Consider the following 27967-nt stretch of genomic DNA (forward strand, 5'->3'; position numbering starts at 1 on the left):
GTTGCTTTAAAGTCTATTTTATCAGAGATGAGAATTGCAACTCCTGCTTTTTTTTGCTTTCCATTAGCTTGGTAAATCTTCCTCCATCCCTTTATTTTGAGCCTTTGTGTATCCTTGCATGTGAGATGGGTTTCCTGGATACAGCACACTGATGGGTTTTGGATTTTTATCCAATTTGCCAGTCTGTGTCTTTTGATTGGTGCATTTAGTCCATTTACATTTAGGGTTAATATTGTTATGTGTGAATTTGATACTGCCATTTTGATGCTAAGTGGCTGTTTTGCCTGTTAGTTGTTGTAGATTCTTCATTATGTTGAAGCTCTTTAGCATTCAGTGTGATTTTGGAATGGCTGGTACTGATTGATCCTTTCTATGTGTAGTGCCTCTTTCAGGAGCTCTCGTAAAGCAGGCCTGGTGGTGACAAAATCTCTGAGTACTTGCTTGTTCGCAAAGGATTTTATTCTTCCTTCACTTCTGAAGCTCAGTTTGGCTGGATATGAAATTCTGGGTTGAAAGTTCTTTTCTTTAAGAATGTTGAATATTGGCCCCCACTCTCTTCTGGCTTGTAGTGTTTCTGCCGAGAGATCTGCTGTGAGTCTGATGGGCTTCCCTTTGTGGGTGACCCGACCTTTCTCTCTGGCTGCCCTTAGTATTCTCTCCTTTATTTCAACCATGTTGAATCTGACGATTATGTGCCTTGGGGTTGCTCTTCTTGTGGAATATCTTTGTGGTGTTCTCTGTATTTCCTGCAATTGAGTGTTGGCTTGTCTTACTAGGTGGGGGAAATTTTCCTGGATGATGTCCTGAAGAGTATTTTCCAGCTTGGATTCATTCTCTTCGTCCCCTTCTGGTACACCTATCAAACGTAGGTTAGGTCTTTTCACATAGTCCCACATTTCTTGGAGACTTTGTTCATTCCTTTTTGTGCTTTTTTCTCTGATCTTGGTTTCTCGTTTTATTTCATTGAGTTGGTCTTCGACTTCAGATATTCTTTCTTCTGCTTGGTCAATTCGGCTATTGAAACTTGTGTTTGCTTCGCAAAGTTCTCGTATTGTGTTTTTCAGCTCCTTTAATTCATTCATATTCCTCTCTAAGTTATCCATTCTTGTTATCATTTCCTCGAATCTTTTTTCAAATCTTTTTTCCAGGTTCTTAGTTTCTTTGCATTGATTTAATACATGATCTTTTAGCTCAGAAATGTTTCTCATTATCCATCTTCTGAAGTCTAATTCCATCATTTCGTCACAGTCATTCTCCGTCCAGCTTTGCTCCCTTGCTGGTGAGGAGTTTTGGTCCTTTCTAGGAGGCGAGGTGTTCTGGTTTCGGGTGTTTTCCTTCTTTTTGCGCTGGTTTCTTCCCATCTTTGTGGATTTGTCCGCTGGTCGTCTGCGTAGTTGCTGACTTTTCGTTTGGTTCTCTGAGTGGACACCCAGAATGTTGATGATGAAGTATTTCTGTTGCTTGGTTTTCCTTCTACCAGTCTAGCCCCTTCGCTGTACGACTGCTGAGGTCTGCTCCAGACCCTGCTTGTCTGGGGTGCACCTCTAGTAGCTGTGGCACAGCGAGGGATGCTACCAGTTTATTTTTCTGCTCTCTTTGTCCCAGGATGATGCCTGCCTAATGTCAGTCTTTTGGATATAGAGGGGTCAGGGAGCTGCTTGAGGAGACAGTTTGTACTTTATAGGGGTTTAATTGCTGAGCTGTGCACTCTGTTGTTCATTCAGGGCTGTTAGGCTGCTATGTTTTATTCTGCTGCAACAGAGCTCATTTTTTTTTTTTTTCTCAAATGCTCTGTGTTGAGGGGTTTGGGCTTTATTTTTGGATGTCCGATCAGGTGTCCTGCCCAGCTAGAAGGCAGACTAGCCACTGTTTGGCTGCCGAGGCTCCGCCCTGCTGTTGTGTGATTCGCGCTGTTCCTGCCGGCTCTGCTGTGGTCTCCGCCACGCCCTGCGGCGGAGTCTCTTCGTTGTAGCGTGTTGCCTCAGCAATGGCAGGCTCCGTCAGCAGTGGGCGTGTATCTCAGTAGGGACGGGTTGCCTCGGCAACGGCTGGCTGTGTCAGCAATGGGCGTGTATCTCAGTTGGGGCGGGTTGCCTTGGCAACGGCTGGCTGCGTCAGCAGTGGGCGTGTATCTCAGTTGGGGCGGGTTGCCTCGGCAACGGCTGGCTGCGTCAGCAGTGGGCGTGTAACTCAGTTGGGGAGGGTTGCTTCGGTAGTGGTGGACGCCCCTCCCCCACAGAGCGTCTCGGACCGTCTGCTCAGGATAGTTTGAAATTACGGTTTTGTTCGTCCCACTGGGTATCCCAATCCCTGCAATCCCCTGGGCTGGCCTACTGTCCAAGTCTCGTTCAGTCACAAGTCCAGCCCTCTCAAGTCTCAGGTTGCTGGTTCAACAGGGCACCCGGACAAGCACGCCCTGTGGGGATTGCTGGGTAGGGCCAGCCACCACCGCCCCGGCTGCCGGCTTCGCCAGGCAGACCTACTGCCTGGCGTCCCGTGTCTGTTTTATACTTGGGAGTTTCCCCGTTCTGTGGGCAACAAAGATCAGTCTGGAAATGCCGCTCTGACTCACCATTTGCGGATTCAACGAGAAGAGCTCCAATCCTGGGTTGTTCTCACAGCGCCATCTTGAGTCCTCATATTCAATTCATTTTAAACGTCTTCTGTAAAATGATGAAGTAAAAAACTCATCCAAAATGTGTCGGATACTCTTGGAGAGATCTGTGTCATTCACTTCTTCATCAGGGCACTCCTACCTTAGTGGTAGTTATATATAATATTCTTTTAGATGGAGAAAGGGATAGAATAGGTGTTTTTGTTCACTGTATTCTTTGACCTCTAAATTATTCTTATGTATTACCCATGATCCAGTATTTTTAGCCTATTCTGAAATATTTTTCAAAGTAGGATCCAGCAAATAGCTGCAGCAGAATCACCTTGGGTACCTAGTAAATATACATATTTCTGGACCCTACCTCTGATGTTCTGAATAAAAATCTCAGATGATGGAAGTGGAATATCTACATATTTAGTTCATCAGGAGACTCTAAGGTACAACAAAGGCAAAGAATCGTTGCCTAATTGGTCATGTTTTTCCTCATGGCCTTCACTTATTGAGTAATTGTTCACTAGATAGCAGCTAATGTGCCCATAACTGAAGTTTATGCTAATGTATGTAGATAACAATAACAGAACATCTAAAACACAATTGCTTATAAAACATAGACATTTATTATAGTTATTATTAGTGGAAGTTCCATAAAATTTCTAGAATTATGCGGCTCAGTATTTGGTTTGACAGTTCTATTATATCACCAGGGACTTAGGTTCTTTCTATCATTATACTTCTGTCTTCTCTGAAATGTGCTTATTTTCTCAATGCCTATCAACTGGGGGCTAGTTGTAAACCATGGCCATAAGTGTCACAACAGCATTTCAAATCTGAATGCAGCAGGTGGAAAGGGTAGCAAAACTATGATTTTCTTTTATGTTTATTTATTCTTCCTTCTTTGATTTGAGAAGATACTCTATTCAGAGTTCTCTCCTACCTAACATCTCCTTCCAGACTTGTATCACCTGAGTCAGCCTGATAGGAAGGAAAGCTGAGGAAGCCTGTATGTGTCAAAACAGAATGTGGTATTCAGTTCTGAATTATACTAGCTATGGTTCATATCATGAGACTGGGCACATTGATAAACTGAAAACATTTTTCTTTTCTTACCAGGAAGAATGGGAGTGCGATTTGAGAAAAAAATTAAAAGGGAAGATCATAGAAAAAGTCCCATATTAGGTGACAAGCTTACGTTTTTGAAATAACAGTTAAGAAATGAGCTATCAAGATATAAAAAGTATGGAGAAAACTTAAATGGATATTAATAAGCAAAATAAGCGATTAATAAAAGGCTAACATTGGATGATTCCAATATATAACATTCTAGTAAAGGCAAAACTAGTGAAATAGTATAAAGATCAGTGGATGCCAGGGATATGGTGGTAAAGAAAGAGATTAATAGAAGGTTCAAAAAATATTTTTAGGTCAGTGAAAATACTCTAGATGATACCATAAAGTTGGATAATATCATTATACATTTGTCCAAGCCCATGGAATATACAGTACCATGAGTGATCTTTAGAGGATGGAACTTTGGTGATTATCATTGTTCAATGTAGATTCATTAATTGTAACCAATGTACAATTTTGATTGGGGATGTTGACGAGGGGGATGATACGCATGTGTGGGGGCATGAGTATATGTACCCTCCTCCCAATTTTTGAAAAAACCTAAGACTGCCCTAAAATAAGTCTTTTCTTTTTTTAAAGCAGCTAGACTCAAAGCCATCTTGTGCCTTTGATGACTCCTAAGTGTTGTAATCTTGCTTGCATAGCAGAACAGAAAGATAACAGGGGATGGTAAAAGGAAAATAATCTCAAGTAGCTGTTCTGAAGAAGTTAATGTGAAAGAATGTGTCATGAACTTGTCATTTTGTGGTCTTTCTTAGAGCTATATCACCTGAAACAGAATGTGTATGTGTATAGATAGATAGGTAGATAGATTATATAATTAGGCATATGTAGATAGAAATATGTAGGTAGACATATAGATCTAATTTTTGAAGATAAGTTTATAAGCTTTTATTTATATTTCTTCAGTCTTTAGAAATTTATATAATTATACATAGTATATATTATATAATATATATGTATATGTGTGTGTATATATATATTTAACATCATGTGACATAGAACAGAGTGAAAACTATGCATATGGGAAAAATGAAAATCTATTAGGGAGATCTACTCAGAGTTCCTCAAAAACACTGAAAATTCCTTTTCTATGTACCTGAAGATGTGAAGAAAGATACAATGTCTTTTTTATAAATTCAGATTCCTATGGAATGTATTCATAAGCTAGTTTCTTATGCAATTCAAAAGAGCTAATTTTTAAAAGAAATGCAAGGTAAAAGATTCCAAATTTATATTTATAAAGACATCTGAAACAATTTCTATCCAACATGATGGTCTACTCATAACTGAGGGAGTGATTAGTTTTTAGCATATCAGGGATACAATATGATGAAGTACATATGTAAATAATCAAAAGAAGCCTTATCCCAAAGGTGGCAGAAAAAAAAGAAAAAAAGAAAGGAACAGCATTAGGAAGAAGTCAAATGAAGATTGGAATTTAAATGCAACAATAGCTTTTATTATAAATTTAAGTCATACAGCACAAAATGTAAATGTTAAATATAAAAGTTTTTTTAAATATACTTTAAGTTCTGGGGTACATGGGCAGAATGTGCAATTTTGTTACATAGGTATACATGCACCATGGTGGCTTGCTGCACCCATAAGCCTGTCATCTATATTAAGTATTTCTCTTAATGCTATCCCTCCCCTAGCCCTCCACCCCTTCACAGGCCCTGGTGTGTGATGTTCCCCTCCCTGGGTCCAGGTGTTCTCATTGTTCAACTACCACTTATAAATAAGAATATGGATATTTTTCTCTTCCTGTATTAATTTCCAGGGATGATAACTTTCAGCTTCATCCATGCCCCTGCAAAGGACATGAACTCATCATTTTTTGTGGCTGCATAGTGTTCCATGGTGTATATGTGCCACATTTTCTTTATCCAGTCTATCATTGATGGGCATTTGGGTTGGTTCTAAGTCTTTGCTATTGTGAACAGTGCCATAGTAAACATACATGTGCATGTGTCTTTATAATAGAATGATTTATAATTCTTTGGATATGTACCCAATAGTGGATTGCTGGGTCAAATGGTATTTCTGGTTTTCTGCTTCTAGATCCTTGAGGAATTGCCACACTGTCTTCCGCAATGGTTGAACTAATTTACAACTCCACCCAATAGCGTAAAGCATTCCTATTTCTCCAAACCCTCTCTAGCATCAGACTTTTTAATGATCGCCATTCTAACTGGCCTGAGATGGTATCTCATTGTGGTTTTGATTTGCATTTCTCTAATGAACAGTGATGATGAGCTTTTTATCCTGTTTGTTGACCATATAAATGTCTTGAGAAGTGTCTGTTCATATCCTTTGTTCACTCTTTGATGATTTTTTTTGTAAATTTGTTTAACTTCTTTGTAGATTCTGAATATTAGCCCTTTGTCAGATGTATAGATTGCAAATTTTTTCTCCCATTCTCTAGGTTGCCTGTTTATTCTGATAATAGTTTCTTTTGCTGTGCAGAAGGTCTTTAGTTTAATTAGATTGCATTTGTGAAGGGATGCTAGCTATCGTTCCTAACAAGATGTAATTACTAAAATTATAATATTACTATTTCTTTATTAGCTCAATTTTTTATTTTTATGGACTGAAATATTCAAATAAAATATTTAAGCATTATAAATGTACATGTTTGTATATGTAAAATTCATTTTCTATATTTTATATTTCAACCTTTGTAAGCAACTTGTCAGAAATAACCCCTATTTTGACCTTCCCTCAGTTCTTCTTCCCACTGATGTGTGAGGTTAATGTTAATTATAACCCCATTGTTTCAACTCTGCAAGTTTCTTGATCATTTTCTGAGGAATGAGAGTGAAATGGAAGGATAGAAGATGATGGTTTATGAAAATTAATATTTATGGAGTGTTTGACTACTAAAGATACATACATATTTGGGAATATAAATGATACTATTCTGTCTGCTGGTTTGCATAAAAATTAAGAAATATTAGGCAAAAGTCTCAAACAAAAAATGTTTTCAAGAGAATAGAATATCTTACTTCCCTTTGGTTAATGTTCACAGAAACATGATTTTTTTCCTCAACTTGTATTTTAAACACAGGGAGTACCTATGCAGCTTTGTTACATGAGTGTATTGCACTCACATAGTCAGTGTAGTACTCAGTGGGTAGTTTTCTGAACCATCCCGTCTCCCTGCCATAGTAGTTCACAGTCTATTGTTCCTATGTTTCTTTTCCTGGGCACTCAGTGTTTAGCTCCCACTGAAAACTGGTATAATGTGGTGTTTGGTTTTCTGTTCCTACATTAATTCACTTGGATTATGGCCTCCAGCTCCATACATGTTGTTTCCAAAGGACATGATTTTATTCTTTTCTGTGGGTTTGTAGTATTCCATAGTGTATATGCACCACATTTTCTTTATCTAGTTTACTATTGATCGGAACCTAGATTGATCCCATGTTTTTGCTATTGTAATAGCATGGCAATCAATATACATGTGCATGTGTCTTTTTGGTAGAATGAACTATTTTTCTTTGATTATATACCCAGTAATTGGGGTTGCTGGGTTGAATGGGAGCTTGGTTTTAAATTGTTTGAGAAATCTTCAAACTGCATTCTGCAGTGGCTGAAATAATTTACATGCCCACCAACAGTGTATAACCATTTCCTTTTTTCTGCAGCCTCACCAGTATATGTAATTTTTTGACTCTTTAATACTAGCCATTCTAACTGGTACGAGATGACATATCATTATGGTTTTGATTTGCATTTCCCTAATGATAAATGCTGATGAGCATTTTTCATGTTTGTTGACTACATGTATGTCTTCTTTTGAGCAGTGTCTGTTCATGTTCCTTGCCCCTATTTTAATGGGGTTATTTGCTTTTTGCTTGTTCAATTACTTAAGTTCCTTGTAGATTCTGAATATTAGACCTTTGTCAGATGCAGAGTTTGCATATGTTTCCTCCCATACTTTCCATTTTCTGTTTCATGTATTGATAGTTTCCTTCAGTGTGCAAAAGCTCTTTAGTTTAGGTACCACTTGTCAGTTTTTGTTTTTGTTGCAATTGCTTTTCAGGATATCATTATTATGAAATCCTCGCTAAAGCCAGCATCAAGAAGGGTATTTAATAGGTTTTATTCTAGGATTTTTATAGTTTGAGATATTACATTTAAATCTTTATTTCATGTTGAGTCAATTTTTGAATGTCTGGTAGAATTCAGCTGTGTGTCTATCTGGTCCAGGGTTTTTATTGGTTGGTAAGTTATTTTATTACTAATTTAATATTACGGCTTGATATTCATCTATTCAGGGTTTCTTTCAATAGCTTTCTGATTCAATTTTGGAGCATTATGTGTTTCCAGAAATATGTTAGTTTACTCTAGATTTTCTAGCTTGGGGTTGTGTGGGGCACAATTCTGTTCAGAGTAGTCATCGAACTTGTTTACCTTTTAAAAAAATGTTCTTGCTTGTCAGCTAGAGTCACAGTTTCCTATGTTAATGTAATATTCTCTTATTTTTAAATAATTAAAATTAAAATATATTTTTTTAAAAAAAGAAAAATGTAGATGAAAATGGGAGAGAAATAGGAATCTTTGTAGATTTTAGTTTCTATCAGATTGTCACATAACAAAACACAATTATATAAAATATTTATAGAAATAGTTATTTTTTATTCTTTACCACCCGCAATTTAGAATGTCTTTTCATTTACTCAGGACAACCTTGAGCAGCACTGTATTACTATAAAGATCCATGGGTAGGTTGGTTTTGTTTGTTTGTTTGCTTTGTTTGTATCTCAAGTGCCAAAGGATTTTTTTAATGGATATATTAAGATTCAGTCTGATTGCAAATTGAGAGAAGAGCATCATGAATTAGCATTACCATCATGGGCTCACAAGTTATGAGTGTGCATATAACATATTTTTATATCTTTTCCTGTGTAATATGTGTTGGTGTTAAGTTATGGGAGAATTCTCACATGTGGAAACTGTTCATAGATTTTGTTGCTATATCTCTGCCCATGATAGTTTTGCTAGGATTATTTATATTTCTCACTTGAAAATACAGAATTTGTTGATAAAGACTTGTAAGCAATGTCTTTCCCCAATAGAAGAAAAAACTTCCGTCATGTATTTTGGTATATACTTCTGGTAAATACACTGTCTTTAACACACCAGTATCTAGTCTATGGAGCAGTGACAATGACCCAAAGAAGCAGATAATAATGAGAGATTTGATGGTGAAAGACTGAAAGAAAACATAAAATTTAAAAAATTCAAATTTGTCTATTATAGTGATTTGGTGATGACATGTTAAGGAGAAGGCTGAGTGACATGGAATGGTAGAAACACTGCCTCTGGCACACACACACACACACACACACACACACGCATGCATATATGTATGTGTTTACATATGCATGCTACAGTAATATAGCTCATAAAATATTACCTATTTTATTTTTTTATAAATTAATTTTAGATAATTCAATCTTTTAAAACCTAACTTCATCTTAAGCAATCATTCTCTTAAATGGTTGGTTAAAGCCAGGTACATACCCATATATAGTCCTAGCTACTCAGGAGGCTTAGGTAGGATTATTTGAGCCCAGGAGTTAAAGTCTATGTGAGCAACATAGTGAGATTCTCATTTTTTTTTAAATGTAAATAAAAATTTTTTTCAAAAAGTATCTCTGATGCCAAAAGTAAATTTAAAAATACATATTAAATATACCATTTTATTAACTTATATTTTTCCTCAACAACATAATTAATACAAAACATAAAACCACTAATAAATGTAACAAAAATTTATTAACCCTATTACGGAAGCTTTCAGTTTTCATAACTTTAAAAATATGGAAGATAAAATTACTTAAGGATTTAAAACACTGGATGGTGCAACAAAAATGGAAATATATGTGAAAATATAACCTATTAATCCTTATTAGGTCATATTAACATTAGTACTTTTCAGTACTAAATGATTATCTTAATAACGGGATAAGGAAACATGTCCTCATCATTTTATTAAGACTGTCAGAAATGGTACTGGAGTCTGCCCCTTTGAAGCTACTCAGGATATGCCCACTCAACAAATCATTGTGTCATTTATGCATTAATTCATATATTGTAGACATAGCTATAGCCCAATTAAATAAAAGATCTATCAGTATTTAAAAAGTGGCAAGTTTCATGAGCTAGTTGCTTTTTTTTCTAAAATTTAAAATAGACCTATACATTTGTTTTAAATTAAGATTTTTCTGCATGTTCAAAATTCATACATTTTAGGAATAATTTAGAAAGTTCATTTGTGAACCACCAAAATTACCTTGTATGTCTCATATTGCTTCTACTCTACTTTTCAACTGACCTAGAGATTGTAAAGAAGAAGGTGTATATATTTAACATAATGAGGGGAGGAGTCTTGTAAGGAAAACAAAAATAGGTTTCCAGGAGAACCAAGGGGAGATTAAAATAGCTTGTGATTATGTTTGTGTAGGTAATAGACTTCCTTGTTTTTTTCTTCTTTTTCATAAAATTTCTTGGGAGAGGGAATTGATGGCAGCCTCACTCTCACAAATACCTGCTTTTAGGGACATAAAAGAAGTTCAAAAAAGATTTCTTTGTGTTTGTTGAGTTTCAATTGTCTTTAGTTTTAAATCATCTCTATAGTGACTCTGGGGATCTCAGTGGGTCCCAAAACTTTGAAAATATAAAATTTTGGTTTTTTAAGCCATAATATTATCACAGTCTATCTCATGCTATATCAAAACATCAAAGAATACTGGAACCATAAAGTTACTACATTCTAGACATGGTTGTACTTACAAAATTCCACCAATGGAAATTTGTGCTTCCTCAAACTTTACCGTCAAGCATTGCTTTACAACGTTTTTTTGAGCAACCAGATTGATAATTAGCTTAACCAAAATGCACTATTATCCATGCTTTAGAAAAAGGGATTCTGTTTTTTTAATTAGAAGGCAAATATTAATGCTGGGAACTGTCACAAAGGAAGACATTTTGTGAACAAAATAAAATACCAGTCTTTTAGTATAATTACTTTTTAAAATTATTTAACATATATTAACATAAAATAAGATTAACCATTTTATTTTATTTTATTTTTCTGATACCGTTCAATAATGTCAAACTACCCAAATTCACTTAATAATATAGCATAGTAATTCTGCCTTGGGGGAAATCTATCTGCATTATGAATTACTTTAAAAAGAAGTCAGATTTTTATTTCCTTTGGTTCAACATCATACTGAAATTGAAACTGAGTCAACAGGGTGTTGCCATATAAATTCTTTTTTTTTTTTTTTGAAAGAAAGAAAAAAAGGAGTGAAGGAGAGGAAGAAAGAGGAAGAAAAAGAGGGAGAGAAAACTGGAATGTAGCTTTATTCTAAAAATGGGTATTAATAATGGCCGATCAATATTTTGTGTATTTGAGGTGGAGAATGTATATTTTATGTATTTAAAATGGAAAGCTCTATAAATATTTATTGAGTTTACTTGTTCCGGATCTGAGTTCAAGTCCTGGATATCCTTATTAATTTTCTGTCTCGTTGAGTCTAAATCTCTTTACGAGTCTTATGTATCTGGGTGTTAGGATCGTTAGCTCTTATTGTTGCATCAGATTAACCATTTTAAAGTGACCAGTGCATTTGGTACATTCACGATACTGTGCAACCACCACTTCTATTCAGTTCCCCAAACATTTTAATCACTCTAAAAATAGTGGCACCACTCATTTAGTTGCTTTCCATATCCCCTCCCCAGCTTCCTGTAGCCACCAATTTGTGTTTTCTGTTTACACACACACACACACACACACACACACACACACACACACTTTAAGTTCTGGGGTACATGTGCAGATTGTACAGAATTGTTACATAGGTATACTCATGCCATGATGGTTTGTTGCATACATTCCCCCTAACTTCTACGTTAGGTATTTCTCCTAATGTTATCCCTCCCCAATATCCCCACCTAGGGGAGGTCTAGCCCTCCCCAGACCACCACACAACAGGCCCCAGTGTGTGATGTTCCCCTCCCTGTGTCCATGTATTCTCATTGTTCAACACGCATTATAAGTGAGAACATGTTCTGTTTGGTTTTCTGTTCTTGTGTCAGTTTTCTGAGAATGATGATTTCCAGTTTCATGCATATCCTTGCAAAGGACATGAACTCATCTTTTTTATGGCTGCATAATATTCCATGGTATATACCTGCTACTTCTTTATTCAGTTTATTATTGATAGGCATTTGAGTTGGTTCTAAGTCTTTGCTATTGTAAACAGTGTTGCAATGAACATATGTGTTCCTGTGTCTTTATAACAGAAGGATTTATAATCCTTTGAGTAAATACCCAGTAATGGGATTGCTGGGTCAAATGATATCTCTATTTCTATATCCTTGAGGAATCGCCATACTCTCTTCCACAATGGTTAAACTAATTTACACTCTGACCAACAGTGTAAAAGCATTCCTATTCTCCACATCCTCTCCAGCATCTTTGTCTCCAGATTTTTTAAAGATCGCCATTCTAACTGGCATGAATGGTATCTCAGTGTGGCATTGATTTGCATTTCTCTAATGACCAATGATAATGAGTATTTTTTCATATGTTTGTTGGCTGCATAAATGTCCTCTTTTGAAAAGTATTTGTTCATATCCTTTGCCCACTTTTTGATGGTTTTTTTTCCTTGTAAATTTGTTTAAGTTCTTTGTAGATTCTAGATTTTAGCCCTTTGTCTGATGGGTAGATTGCAAATTTTTGTTCCCCTTTTGTTGGTTGCTGATTCACTCTAGTGATAGTTTCTATTGCTGTGCAGAAGGTCTTTAGTTTAAGTAGATCCCATTTGTCTGTTTTGGCTTTCCTTGCCATTGCTTTTTGTGTTTTAGTTATGAAGTCCTTGCCTATGCCTATGTCCTGAATCATACTGCGTAGGTTTCCTTCTAGGGTTTTTATGGTGTTAAGTTTTATGTTTAAATCTTTAATCCATATGGAGTTAATTTTTGATAAGGTGAAAAGGGTACACTTTCAGCTTTCTGCACATGGATAGCCTATTTTCCCAACATCATTTTTTAAATAGAAAATCTTTTCCCCATTGATTGTTTTTGTCAAGTTTGTCAAAGATCAGATGGTTGTAGATATGTGGCATTACTTCCAAGATCTTGTTCTGTTCCATTGGTCTCTATCTCTCTTTTGGTACCAGTACCATGATGTTTTGATTACTGTAGCCTTGTAGGATAGTTTGAAGTCAGGCAGTGTGATGCCTCCAGCTTTGTATTTTTTGCTCAGGATTGCCTCGGCTATGCAGGCTGTTTTGGTTCTATATGAAGCTTAATGTGATTTTTTCCAGTTCTGAAGAAGGTCAGTGGTAGCTTGAAGGAGATAGCATTGAGTTGGAGACTTACTTTGGGCAGTATGGCCACTTTCATGATATTGATTCTTTCTAACCATGAGCATGGAATGTTTTTCCATCTGTTTGTGTCCTTTCTTGTTTCCTTGAGCAGTGGTTTGTAGTTCTCTTGAAGATGTCCTTCACGTCTTTGTTGCTTGTATTCCTAGGTATTTTATTCTCTTCATAGCAATTGTGAATGGGAGTTCATTCTTGATTTGGCTCTCTGTTTGTCTGTTATTGGTGTATAGGAATACTTGTGATTTTTGCATGTTGATTTTGTATCCTAATACTTTGCTGAAGTTGCTTATCAGCTTAAGGAGATTCTGGGCTGAGATTATGAGGTCTTCTAAATATATAATCATGTCATCTGCAAATAGAGAGAATTTGACTTCCTCTTTTCCTAGTTGAATATCCTTTGTTTTTTTTTTCTTGCCTGATTGCTCCGGCCAGAACTTCCAATACTATGTTGAATAGGAGTGGTGCTGGTTTTCAAAGGGAATGCTTCCAGTTTCTGCTCATTCAGTATGGTATTGGCTGTGGGTTTGTCACAAAAAGCTTTGATCATTTTGAGATACGTTCCATCAATAACTTGTTTTGCTGCTTCTGGATATTGCTTATAAATGGATCATATAATATGTGACCTTATTTTTTGTCTGGCTTCATTTGAACATATAATGCTTTCAAGGTTCATCCATGTTGTTGTATATATCAGTGCTTTATATTTTTTCGGTGCTTGAATCACATACCACAATATATTTATTCATTTATTCATTGATAAATATGTGGGCCTTTGCCACCTTTTGTCTTTTGTGAATAATGCTACATGAACATGCTCACAAGTATACTTTTCAGTGTTGAACAAAATAGAATTCAGAAAGACAGAAAAGTGTAATAGTTCTTTAAAATAATAAATAAATACTATGAAAGCAAAAACATTTCCATATTCTGTCATAATGAATGATGCTACCACCACCACTCTCATCAATGTATATTCTGGATGGAAATCACATAGGTCTAGTATTTTTTTCTTCTATACCAAATACTCATTAAATGAATATAAGCAATTTAATTTCTAATAAAATTACTATCCATTCTGTAAGTGTGTGATATCCATCTTTTCTCCCAATGAAATAGAAAAGAAAAGAAGAAAGAGTAGCTTAACAGTTGGAAGAAAACTGACTAGATACAACCTCAGCCAGGTGATCAAGTTAACAACAGTGATAAGTCATATTAATCATATATAATTGTTGTCAGTTTGTCAAAATAACACTTGATGGGGTTTTCCTATATAAATCACATAACCCCAGTCAAATCTTGAGGAAAACACCAGATAAACACCCATTGAGGAACACTGTACAAAAAATCTATTACTCAAAACTGTCAAGGTCATCAAAAACAGAAAAAAAGTCTGAGAACTTGTTACAGCCAAAATGAACCTAAGGAAGCATTATGATTAAATGTGAAGTGGTAACCTGATTGAGATCCTGAAACAGAAAACAGATATTAAGTAAAAACTTGGGAAATCTGAACACATTTTGGATCTTAGTTAGTAAAAGTGCATTGCTACTAAATGTATTGCCAATTTGCAATAGACAAAGTTAAATGATAAGGAAGACTTTGGTCACGGCTATTGCAATAGAGAAGAGAGACCAGAATGCAGACTAGATCTGAACTCAACTCTGATGGAAAGAAGGGCTGGAGAGCTGTTAAAAGCTCCAGTGGACTTGAGTGTGGGGGAATCACAGACCAGGTGTGTTTACCAATTAGTTTTCCCAATGGAAAATAAACTTCCTTGAATTTTCATGACAGAAAGTAGGTTTAGAAATTGCAGCAAGCCTCCTAAGGAAGTTAGGTTCCTACCCTCCCACAGAAACTGGGAAATAGGGGCTTCTTCCTTGACTATTACATTTCAAAGACATGCCCCCCTCCGCCAAGTCATGAAAAAGATGGGCTGGTTTGTAGAACTGATAAGAAGCTTTTAAAAAATTTACATCTCAGAGGGGCAGAGAAATAATTTACAATTACAGGGTTTCTAAAGTAAATGCTCTAAGAAGATGAGAGTGACCTTCATGGTTAGGCCATTTAGTAATGTGAACTGTTAGGTAAAGGCCTAACATATAAAAGCTTCATTACTGTAACATATTTTCAAGAAAGTTGCTTGGAAGACAATCATCTCAGTTTACATCCTGGCTTCACCACTTAAAACTGTTGGTTTAAGCAAGTTATTGATCAATTTTTTTAAATGAAAACTAATTCTACATTGTACATGTGTTTCCCTCCCTCCCTCCCCCCTCTTTCTTTCTTTCTCTTTCTCTTTTCTCTTTCTCCTTCCTTCCTTCCTTTTACTTCCCTGCCTCCCTCCCTCCCTCCCTCCCTCCTTCCTTCCTTTCTTCCCTTCCCTCCCCTCCCCTCCCTCTCTTCCTTCCTTCTTTTCTTTCTTTTCTTTTCTTTCACCAAGTCTAGGTTCAAGTGATTCTTGTGCCTCATTCTCTTGAATAGCTGGGATTACAGGTACCCGCCACCACACCCAGATAATTTTTTGTATTTTTAGTAGAGACAGATTTTCACCATGTCAGCCAGGCTGGTATCAAAATCCTGACTTCAAGTGATCTACTGGCCTCAGCCTCCCAAAGTGCTGTGGTTACAGGATGAGCCACTGCTCCTGGCCATTGTGCCTAATTACTATAAACTACCTGTTGTTTGTTTTTCTCTCTAACAGGACCGTGCCCAAAATCTGAATGAGAGGCGAACCACAACCACCACGCTCACAGTGGATGTTCTGGATGGAGATGACTTGGGTCCAGTGTTTCTTCCTTGTGTCCTTGTGCCAAACACTCGTGATTGCCGTCCACTCACTTACCAAGCTGCCATACCTGAGTTGAGAACTCCGGTAAGTATATTCTTTTCTTTCTCTCTTCATTTGCATGTTTTAAAACTCCATGGGATCATGTTCAAGTATTTTGTGGACATATTAATCTATACTAGCAAAACTCATTATATGCATGTTGAAAAATATGTATGTCCAAAACTATTTTCAGGGAGTTTGAATAAATTTTTGACACAATGAGTGATTATATAATTTACAAAGTAGAAAGTATGTTATGAAACAGCAATTCAACATGGTAATTTTATATAAATCACCAAGGAGTCCATTGAGAAACTCCAAGTAATCACTGCAGCATTTTCTTAAATTCATATTTAAACATGCAGTCTCAAGTCAGAGGATTCTCACGTCAATAAAATATTCTTTTTAACGGGTAGAGTTCTGAAATGTTATTGGAGATTATGTTTGGCTGTTCGAAGGTAGGACAAATGCTGAATACAGATAGTTATCTCTTAAAGTAAAGATACAGAAAGGTGAAGCATGAATACATATTTTCTACACTTAATCCTGTATTTTTGACAAATGCTATAAATTTCTGTCAGATTGGAATTTACACCTTGGGCCTCCCTAGATGATTGATGTGCATACCTAAGTATAAAGATTTTAAGGCAAACAGATGTTCTACTGAGGCAAAAATATCAATTTGTCCCCTAAGCAGTTTATGTGTGTGTTTGTGTGTGTGTTTGTATATATACACATATTATTTTTAAAACTTCAGTGTTCTAGGATTTCACCATTTAGCTAATATTTGTGCTGTTTCCCTGGAAAGCAGTCAGCTCTCTGGGTTCCAAAACTGGCTAAAGGTGTTAGAATTTTTTGGAAGCTATTTGACATTTTTCTCAAAAAACGTGAGAACTGCAGTTCTTCTTTTTAAAATTCATTTATTATACTTTAAGTTCTGGGGTGCATGTGCCAATCCTGCAGGGTTGTTACATAGGAATACGTGTGCCATGGTGGTGATTTGCTGCACTCATCGCCCCGTCATCTATATTATGTATTCCTTCTAATGCATCCTTCCCCAATCCCCCTACCTCCTGTTCTTCCTCCCCTAGCTCGTCACCCCCTAGGCCCAGCACGTGATGTTTCCTTCCCTGTGTTCCTGTGTTCTCATTGTTCAACACACTCTCCCCCACCGCCGTTATGAGTGACAACGTGCAGTGTACAGTTTTCTGTTCTTGTGTCAGTTTGCTGAGAGTGATGATTTCCAGTTTCATCCATGTCCCTGCAAAGGACATGAACTCATCCTTTTTTATGGCTGCATAGCACTCCATGTTGTATATGTGCCACATTTTCTTTATCCAGTCTATCATTGATGGGCATTTGGGTTGATTCCAAGTCTTTGCTGCTGTGAACAGTGCCGCAATAAGCATATGTGTGCCTGTGTCTTTATAAAATAATGATTTATATTCCTTTGGGTATACAGCCAGTAATGGGATTGCTGGGTCAAATGGTATTTCTAGTTCTAGATCCTTGAGTAATCACCCCACTGTCTTCTACAATGGTTGAATTAATTTACACTCCCACCAACAGTGTAAAATGACTCCTTTTTCTCCACCTCCTTTCCAGCATCTGTTGTCTCCCAATTTTTTAATGAATGCCATTCTAACTGGCTTGAGGTGGTATCTCAGCGTGGTTTTGATTTGTATTTCTTTAATGACCAGTGATGATGAGCTTTTCTTCATACATTTATTGGCTGCATAAATCTCTTATTTTGAAAAGTATCTGTTCATATCCTTTTTTTTTTCCATGCAAGTTAACACCAGTGGTCATCTCTGCTAATAGACACAAACATGATTCTCAACTATTTTAGATCTATGAGATCTAAAAAAAACCAATAGATGTATTTATATTATAACATTGGATAAGCACTCCTTGGCTTTACATTGAGAAAGCATTTTTATTATATTCCTCAAAATCTCAAGTAGAGAAAGGACCCTCAGAACTGCAGTTCTCTTTTGGCGATTTCAGCCTTTTTGCGCTGGTTCCTTCCCATCTTCATGGATTTATCTGCCTTTGGTCTTTGAAGTTTGTGACTTTTGGGTGGGGTTTCTGAGTGGACATCCTTTCTGTTGCTGTTGAAGCTATTTCTTTCTGAGTGTTAGTTTTCCTTCTAACAGGCCCCTCTGCTGCAGGTCTGCTCAGAGTTTGCTGGAGGTCCACTCCAGACCCTGCTTGCCTAGGAATCACCCATGGGGGCTGCAGAACAGCAAAGATTACTGCCTGCCTGTTCCTTCCTCTGGTAGCTTTGTCCCCAAATGGTACCCGCTACATATTAGCCAGGGCTCTTCTGTATGACATGTCTCTTGGTTAGGATGCATGGGGGGTCTGGGAGCCACTTGAGGAGGCAGCCTGTCCCTTCATGGAGAACTGTGGTTCTGAGGGTCCTTTCTCTATTTGATATTTTGAGGAATAAAATAGGAATACCTTCTAAATGTAAAGCCAAGGAGTGCTTATCCAATGTTATAATATGAATACATCTGTTGGTTTTTCTCACAGTAGATCTAAAATAGCTGAGAACCATGTTTGTGTCTCCTAGCAGAGATGATCCCTGGTGTAATTAACTTTAATGAATAACAAAATCTGGAGATAAAAATAAATAAATCTTATGTGCATTGAATAAAAGAATATATTTTCAGCCAAATGAAGTATTTTGCAGACAAAAAGGCTGATCAGAACTTGTCTGGAGAAAATAGACATGGATTACCTAAGGTTGTATGCCATTGTTACTTTGTTGAATACCAACAAGAAACCCCACAAATTATTAAACATGGTGAACATAAAAATTTTCTTTGAAAGGACTGGTAAAATAATGATGGCAGGTATAATTTTATAAGGCTGCGCACCTATTGCCATATGCCCTTTGGCAAAGCTACAAAAGCAATGGGAAAAAGACTCCTTATTCAATAAATGGTGCTGAGAGAACTGCCTTGCCATATGCAGATTGAAGTTGGACCCCTTCCTTACACCATACACAAAAATCAACTCAAGATGGATTAAAGAATTAAATGTAAACCCCCAAGCTAGAAAAGCCCTGGGGACCACCTAGACAATGCCATTCAGGACAATACCATTGAGGACAAAGGCACCGAAAGCTATCACAACAAAAGCAAACATTGACAAACGGGATCTAATTAAACTTGAGAGCTTCTGCACAGCTAAATAAACTATAAAAGGAGTCAACAGACCACCTACAGAATGGGAGAAAATACTTGCAACCTATGCATCTGACAGAGGTCCAATATCTAGCATCCACAAGGAACTTAAATTTACAAGAATTTTTTTAAAAAGCATTAAAAAGTGTACAAAGGACATGAACAGTTTTCAAAAGAATACATACATGTGGCCAATAAATAAAAAGAAAAACAGTTTAATATCACTAATCATCAGAGAAATGCAAATCAAAACCACAATGTGAAACCATTGCACAATCAGTCAAAATGACTATTATTAAAAAGTCAAAAAATAACAGATGCTAGTTTCCTTACCAAACTAACAGTGGAACAGAAAAGCAAATTCCACATGTCCTCACGGATAAGTGGGAGCTAAATGATGATAACTCATAAACAGAAGGAAGGGAACAACAGACACTGGAGCCTATTTGAGAGTGGAGAGTGGGAGGAGACAGAGGAGCAGAAAACATGACTATTGGGTACTGGATTTAATAACTGGGGGATGAAATAATCTGTACAATAAGCCCCTATGACACAAGTTCACCTGTGTCACAAACCTGCATATGTACCCTTGAACCTAAAATATAACTCTTTTAAAATGTTTTATTTATCTTTTAAAATATCTGCGAGAGAGTGGGTTTGCTCTGTGACTAATCATTTTTTGCATATGAAATTCAAACATGTGTAAGGTTCAAGTATATTTGGCTGATATTAAAATGGGCATTTTGTTTTATTCAGAAATTTTTATTTGGAAATACAGTAGTGTGAAAGCAGCATGCTGAAATACATATTTAATGCTTGATAATAATCTTTTTCAATCATCCCCATACAAATGAGGCACTCTGGAGTGTGTGTGTGTGCACGCACATGCGCACATTTACTTCCAATTAATATCCTTTTAAATATAAAACAGGAAAAAATATAATTTTTAGTATTAATTGGTGTTTCTGAGTTAATATACTTAGCTAGTTTGCCAGTGGGACCTGAAGAGAAGGTATATATTGAAACCACAATAATCCAATTCAATGAGTCAGTCTGATAACTATTTAATAGTAGTTACTTTATTGAGGAAAGTAAAGGAATTTAGAGGCTGCTGCTTGAAAAGCAGAGTGTACAGGCTTAATTTTATAAAGGATCATTGAGCTTCCTTTTCTCTCCAGATTACATGCTGAACATCTTTCTCCTTCCTATGCAGTTTAGTGCTAGAGACCAGACTATACTTTGAATTTGGGGTAATAACATAAATGTTCATAAAGTCTAGAGGTTGTATAGAATGTTCTGTTTGATGAACTGTGCTAAGCTCTGCACAAATATTAACTGATTGAATACATTGAATATACATGAAAAACTCTTGGGAGACAGTTTAGGTATGTAGATGTATGGACATTGATAGGATTTAGGAAGAGTCAATAAAATTAAGATACATTTGAGGCCTGGATCTACACAAAAAAATTGATAGCAGGTTTTTTTTTGGCTCTTGCAGCCTGGGTTAACTTGAAGATTCTTTCTGTAGATAGACATAGTTGAAAAGCATTTATATCCCAAAGTATTTTCCGAGAGTATGGGCAAATTTTTTTGTCAGAATTCCTTGCCCTTTCCCTTGCTGTACCATAATATTAGTATGTTGAGTATCGGTACTCAAAGAAGAACTAGTCCAAGGAGAAAACTTACCTAGTCTTCCAATGACAACCCAATTCAGTATTAAATTTTGCATATCCTAGCATAAGAAGAATGATGAACTAATGATAAAGAAATTAAGCCTAGAGATTTTTTATGCTCTGAATCATTTATAAAGAAATATTTAAGCCAAGAGCGTGAGGTATCCTTGGCATGATGATTTCTTGATGGTAAAAAAGGAGGTCCTTAAGTGAAGATCAATAAACAGTTTTGTGAACAAGTACTTTTGTATTTTATTTTAAAACTATGCTTTTTGAATTAAATGTTATGGAAGAAATTCCAGAATGACTAATCTTGATCGTTTTATCATTTTTAATAGATTGAGCCATTTCTTAACATACTTCAAAACAATGAGAATTTTAGTTTTACACATTTAAGTAACTATGGCAAATATTTATTTTTTATTGTCACATACAAAAACATAGATATATTTACTTGTAAACCTAGATACTTGAGATTATCAGTCACTGTATAACAGGCCACCAGAATTTAGTGGGTTCAAATAAAAATCATTTAATTTGCTCATAAAGTTGCTAATTTTTCAGGAGTTGACTAAACATCTTATCTTTGCTCCATGTAGCATCAGCTGCGGCACTTTAACTGAGGGCTGGGTACCACTTCCACGATAGTTAGCATAGATGGCTACCAAGTTGATTTTGGCTATTGACTGGTGCTCATTCAAAGCTGTGGGCCGAGGCTTCATTTTCACTCCACTTAAGCTTCTTATATGTTGAGAATAATAGTCTCCAGCTTCATCCATGTCCCTGAAAAGGACATGAACTCATCTTTTTTATGTCTGCATAGTATTCCATGGTGTATATGTGCCACGTTTTTTTTTTTAATCCATTCTATCATTGATGGGCATTTGGATTAGTTCCAAGTCTTTGCTATTGTGAACAGTGCTGCAATAAACATACATGTGCATGTGTCTTTTTAATAAAATGATTTATAATCCTTTGGGTATATACCTAGTCATGGGATTGCTGGGTCAAATGGATTATGGTATTTCTAGTTCTAGATCCTCGAGGAATCGCCACACTGTGTTCCACAATGGTTGAACTAATTTATACTCCCACCAACAGCATAAAAGCATTCGTATTTCTCCATATCCTCTCCTGTTATCTCCTGATTATTTAATGACTGTCATTCTAACTGACATGAGGTGGTATCTCAGTGTGGTTTTGATTTGCATTTCTCTAATGACCAGTGATGATAGCTTCTTTTCATATGTTTGTTGGCTGCATAAATGTCTTCTTTTGAAAAGTGTCTGTTCATATCCTTTGCCCACTTTTTGATGGGGTTGCTTGTTTTTTTCTTGTAAATTTGTTTAAGTTCTTTGTAGATTCTGGATATTAGTCCTTTGTCTGATGGGTAGATTCCAAAAAATGTTTTGCCTTCTGTTGGTTGCTGGTTTACTCTATTGATAGTGCTTTTTTGTTGTGCAGAAGCTCTTAAGTTTAATTAGATCCTACTTGTCTATTTTGACTTTTGTTGCCATTGCTTTTGGTGTTTAGTCATGAAGTCCTTGCCCATGCCTGTGTGCTGGATTTTATTGCCTAGGTTTTCTACTAGGGTTTTTATGCGTTTAGGCCTCATGTTTAAATCTTTAATCTATCTAGAGTTAATTTTTGTACAAGGTGTAAGGAAGGAATCCAGGTTCAACTTTCTGCATATGGCTAGTCAGTTTTCCCAATACCATTTATTAAATAGGGAATTATTTCCCCATCGCTTGTTTCTGTCAGGCTTGTCAAAGACCAGATTGTTGTAGCTGTGTGGCATTCCTTCTGAGTCCTCTGTTGTGTTCTATTGGTCTATATCTCTGTTTTGGTACCAGTACCATGCTGTTTTGATTACAGTAGCCTTGTATTATAGTTTGAAGTCAGGTAGCATGATGCCTCCAGCTTTTTTTTTCTCTCTCTCTCTTTTTTTTTTTTTTTCTGTAGGATTGTTTTGGCTATGCAGGCTCCGTTTTGGTTCTGTATGAAGTTTCAGGTGGTTTTTTCCAATTCTGTAAAGAAAGTCATTGGTAGCTTGGTTGGGATAGCATTGAATCTAAAAATTACTTCGGGCAGTATAGCCATTTTCACAATATTGATTCTTCCTAACCATGAGCATGGGTACACGTTTAAATCAGTGTCTAGAGGGAAATTTATAGCACTAAATGCGCACCAGAGAAGTGAAAAATGATATAAAATTGACACCCTAATATCACAATTAAAAGAACTAGAGGAGCAAGATTGAACAAACTCAGAAACTAGAAGAAAGCAAGAAATAACTAAGATCTAAGCAGAAATAAAGGAGACAGAGACACAAAAAACCCTTCAAAAAATCGGTAAATCCAGAAGGTGGTTTTTTGAAAAGATCAACAAAATAGATAGACTGCTAGTCAGACTAAGGAAAAGGATAAGAGAGAAAATTCAAATAGTTGCAATAAAAAATGATAAAGGGGGTATCACTGCTGATCACACAGAAATACAGACTACCATCAGAGATTACTACAAACAACACTATGCACATAAACTAGTAAATCTAGAAGAAATGGATAAATTCCTGGACACTTACACCCTCCTAAGACTAAACGAGAAAGAAATTGAATTCCTGAATAGACCAATAATAAGATGTGAAGTTGAGGAAGCATTTAATAGCCTACCAACCAAAAAAGTCCAGGAGCAGACAGGTCCACAGCCAAATTCTACCAGAGGTACAAAGAGGAGCTGGTACCATTCCTTCTGAAATTATTCCAAACAATACAAAAAGAGGCAATCCTCCTTAACTCATTTTATGAGACCAACATCATCCTGATACCAACACCTGGCAGAGACTCAAGTATAAAAAAAAATTTCAGGCCAATATCCATGAGGAACATCGATGCAAAAATCTTTAATAAAATACTGGCTAACCGAATCCAATAGCACATCCAAGAGTTTATCCATCACGATCAAGTAGGCTTCATCCCAGGGATGCAAGGCTGGATCAACATCCACAAATCTATAAACGTAACTCACCACATAAACAAAACCAAAGAAAAAACCACATGATTATCTCAATAGATACAGAGAAGGACTTCAACAAATTCAACAGCCCTTTATGCTAAAAACTCTCCATAAACTAGGTATCAATGGATTCTATCTCAAAATAGTAAGAGCTATTTATGACAAACCCACAGCAAGTATCTTACTGAATGGACAAAAGCGGGAAGCTTCCGTTTGAAAATTGGCAGAAGACAAGGATGCCCTCTCTCACCACTCCTATTCAACATAGTACTAGAAGTTCTGGATAGGGCCATCAGGCAAGAGAAAGAAATAAAGGATATTCAAATAGAAGAGAGGACACCAAATTGTCCCTTTTCACAGATGACATGATTGTATATTTAGAAAACCCCATTGTGTCAGCCTAAAATCTTCTTAAACTGATGAGCAACTTCAACAAAGTCTCAGGATACAAAATGAATGTGCAAAACCCGCAAGCATTCCTATACACCAATAACAGACACACAGAGAGCCAAATCATGAGCGAACACCCATTCACAATTGCTACAAAGAGAACAAAATACCTAGAAATACAACTAACAAGGAATGTGAAGGACCTCTTCATGGAGAACTACAAACCACTGCTCAAGCAAATAATAGAGGAAACAAACAGAAGTATTTTTTTAATAGTAAGAGTTTAACAATATTTGCTATTGTTACTATTATTATTGACAATGGACATTTTTCATGTGGCTTGGTGTTTACTCAGACAAGTGGGAAGAAGTAGCTAATTCAAATTAGTTATAAAAACTCTAACTTATCTTTAGTTGAAATTATAGCTTTAAAAACTGTGTTGTATAAAGATAGTACCTAATTTATTCTGATTGTAGTATTTCAAATTAATTCAGTATTATTTTGGATCTTTAAAAGAATGCAATATATTTATTCGAAAGAACAGTAGATTTTTTTAAATAAAGGGTTGGCATTGCCACTGCTGGTGTGGAGTTAATTATGCAGTATATTATTACTTTGGGGAGAGGCAGCTGCTGATGCCAAATGCCAAAAGGTGATACTCCAAGAGAGAGACAATACATCAACTAAACAAATTTTAAATGTCAGATGAGAAAGTATCTTCCTTCCTTCCTTTCTTTCTTTAATAAATAAAAAACAGTAGATTATAGTAATGTTTCTCAAATTGTTCCACAGAGCCTCCTGTTGGGCTATGGTGCTCCAAGGTTTCCAGTATAGGTAAAGACAGCACTTCCTTTTCTCTATAAAATTGGCAATTCTGCTGTGTTTCCACACACTAATGTAGAAGGTTTTTCAGAATTTACTTTAATTATAAAATAATTGGCTGCTAATTATAAATTGTACAGAAACATTTTAAAGGATTAGACACATATTAAAAATCAGAAATCCTCAATTCTCAAACCCCAGTGCGCTAGATAACCATTATTAATTTGATAAATGTCTTTCCAAATATCTGGAGCCTGACTTAAGCAAATTAATTTCAAACAAGCCAAATGACCCTGGCCTACATAAAAGTATTAGAAGAATCACTGTGGCCTCACAGAATCTATTGGTAACTTTTTAAAGGAATTAAGAGCTTAAGATTGAGGGGAAAAAAGGCATACCTATATTTTTGGGGGGTTGGAGATGGATCATGTGATTTGGCATGACTATATAGATGAGATGTAATGCTTTGTCTTTCTAACACAATGCAAATTTGAGGGAGAGAGCAACTATTTAACCTAGCTTGAGTCACATGCTTGTTTTTTGACCAGGAAAATGGAGCCTGAAATAGTTAATTTTATGCATTAACTTGGCTAAGACATGGTACCCGGATATTTTGTCCAATATATCTGGTTATTGCTGTGAAGATATGCTTTTAGATGATATTAATATCAGATCACTAGATTTTGGATCTGTGATATTGGTGGGCTGCATCTAGTCAGATGAAGACTTTAAATAGACTGACCTCCCTGAAAATACTGAGGATTCTGGCAGATAGTTTTTGGACACAAACAGTGACAACAGTTCTTCTCTGTGTCTCCAGCCTGCTGACATATCCTACAGATTTTGAATTTGCCAAACTCCACAATCACACGAGCCAATATCTTCAATTCTCTCTCTCTCTCTCTCTCTCTCTCTCTCTCTCTCTCTCTCAGAAACATACACATGTACATACATATGCACACATTTTACTGGTTCTGTTTCTCTGGAAGCTACAACCAGTACAGGACCCCTAATGAAAGTGTGTCTAATGGAAAAGGTGATTTATTTAAAAACTGAGATATTTTTAAAGCGAAATGGATGCTAGGCAGCTGAAAAGCCAAATATTTAAAGCAAACATATATATATATATATATATATAATATATATATATATATAAAATCAAAAGATCATTTTTTTGCTAGAGTCTTCCTATGGTTGTCTACCAGGTTTGCCTGAAATCTGGTCAGAATGGCTTTGAAATATAGGCATTAGATTGTATCTCTTCCCTGCTTCAATGCTATGATAAGCTTCTTGCTAAATAATCATATCTAAGTGCCTTCCTTTACCATGACCAGTAAGCTATACAGTCTTGTCTCACTTGCCTCATCACATCTACTTCTACTACCTCATTTCCACCTGCTTCCTGGTCGTCTTTCTGTCTTTATCATGCCACATTCTTTGGATGAGGGGAAATGTCTTTGTGTGCTATTTTTTTCCAGAATGTTCTCTTTTGATATTTTCCTGTGGCTGGCTACTTTAGTTATTTACATTTCAGCCCAAATGTTACCTCCTTAAAAAAGACTTCCCTAATATCACAGTCTATAATAGCTGGCTTTCCTCAAGAATTAGATAATGCATGACTTTGTTTTCTGCAGATTAGTTTGCTATATGGAAATTTCTTGCAGTCATTGAATTAATTAATATCTGTCTACTTCCTTCAAAATATAAAAATGTCAGAAACAGACTTTCTTTATATCATTTGCTATCTTATTACAAACTGTTAAGATGATGCCCCAAATGTAGGATGCTCAATTAATATTTACTTACATGAAATAAATTAAAGCTTCCCTATCAATGCATATATAGTTTACCTTTTATAATAGCTGCATAGAATTACTTTGTATAAATGTACCTTAATTTATTCACCTGTTTTATATTTTGGAATTTTGTGTACACTACTACTTTTTTAAAAAGTGCTTCACTGTTTTAAAAAAAAAAACCTAGAAAAAATATATTCCTCTCTAAGGAGATGTATTTCTTTCTGATGTGTTCGTTTGTAAGCAAAACTAAATTTACATTGCATATTCCTTATTTCAGTTCTTCTTGATTAAAACAAATAATGAAGGATATGCTAATGCATTTTAATAGTTTTAACTGTTGGGGTTAAGTGTGACTAAAACATGGTTTTGAATTCAGTGAGGTCACCAGAAAAGAAATTATGTAAATAACAATAAAACTTATAAACATAGCTGTTAAGATTATTCATTAGCAGCTTTGCAGCTTTCCTATTTCGAAGCCTTATTATATGTAGTGGGTTTTATGGTTAAGCTTATTTTTCTGTAAGAATATTATTACTCGACTATAATAATTCTAAACTAAATTGATTTGTAGGTAGCCTAATAGTGATTTTTTTCAATGTTACTTTGTTTACTAACATCTTCTGCAAATACTTAAGAAAGGTAAATAAATAGACTATGAACACAGCAATGGACTTACCTACTTCTCAAGTGATGTTAATTAATGATACTTTCAAGACCTTTAGAAGAAATCTTATACATAAGCCACTGTCATTTCCTGTCCCTGTTTCTACTTTTGCTCCCTGTTGCTCATTTTTCACACAGCAGTCAGAGTGATCTTTTATTTATATTTTATTTTATTTCAAAATCTAGAGAAAGGCCTTTTATTTATTTTTTTATTGTACTTTAGTTTCTGGGGCACATGTGCGGGTCATGCAGGGTTGTTTCATAGGTGCATATGTGACCAGGTGGTTTGCTGCCTCCATTCCCCCTTCATCTATATCCCACATTTCTCCCCAGGTTATCCCTCCCATAACCCCCGCCAACTGACCCCAGTGTGTGATGCTCCTCTCCCGGAGTCCACTTGTTCTCATTGTTCAACACCTGCCTATGAGTGATAAC

The 27967-nt window shown here is 36.0% G+C and overlaps 1 protein-coding gene across 9 annotated transcripts in view; it reads left to right on the forward strand.

The window, feature by feature from the left end:
- Positions 1-27967, forward strand: part of PCDH15 (protocadherin related 15) — a 1854109-nt gene that overhangs the window by 1314374 nt on the left and 511768 nt on the right. For all 9 annotated transcript variants that reach the window (XM_054243050.2, XM_054243053.2, XM_054243049.2 and 6 more), the window contains one exon: positions 15854-16024. In XM_054243050.2, the coding sequence (XP_054099025.2) occupies positions 15854-16024 (171 nt within the window). The remainder of the gene's footprint in view (positions 1-15853; positions 16025-27967) is intronic.

Source organism: Callithrix jacchus, chromosome 12 (genome assembly GCF_049354715.1).
Source record: "Callithrix jacchus isolate 240 chromosome 12, calJac240_pri, whole genome shotgun sequence".
NCBI lineage: Eukaryota > Metazoa > Chordata > Mammalia > Primates > Cebidae > Callithrix > Callithrix jacchus.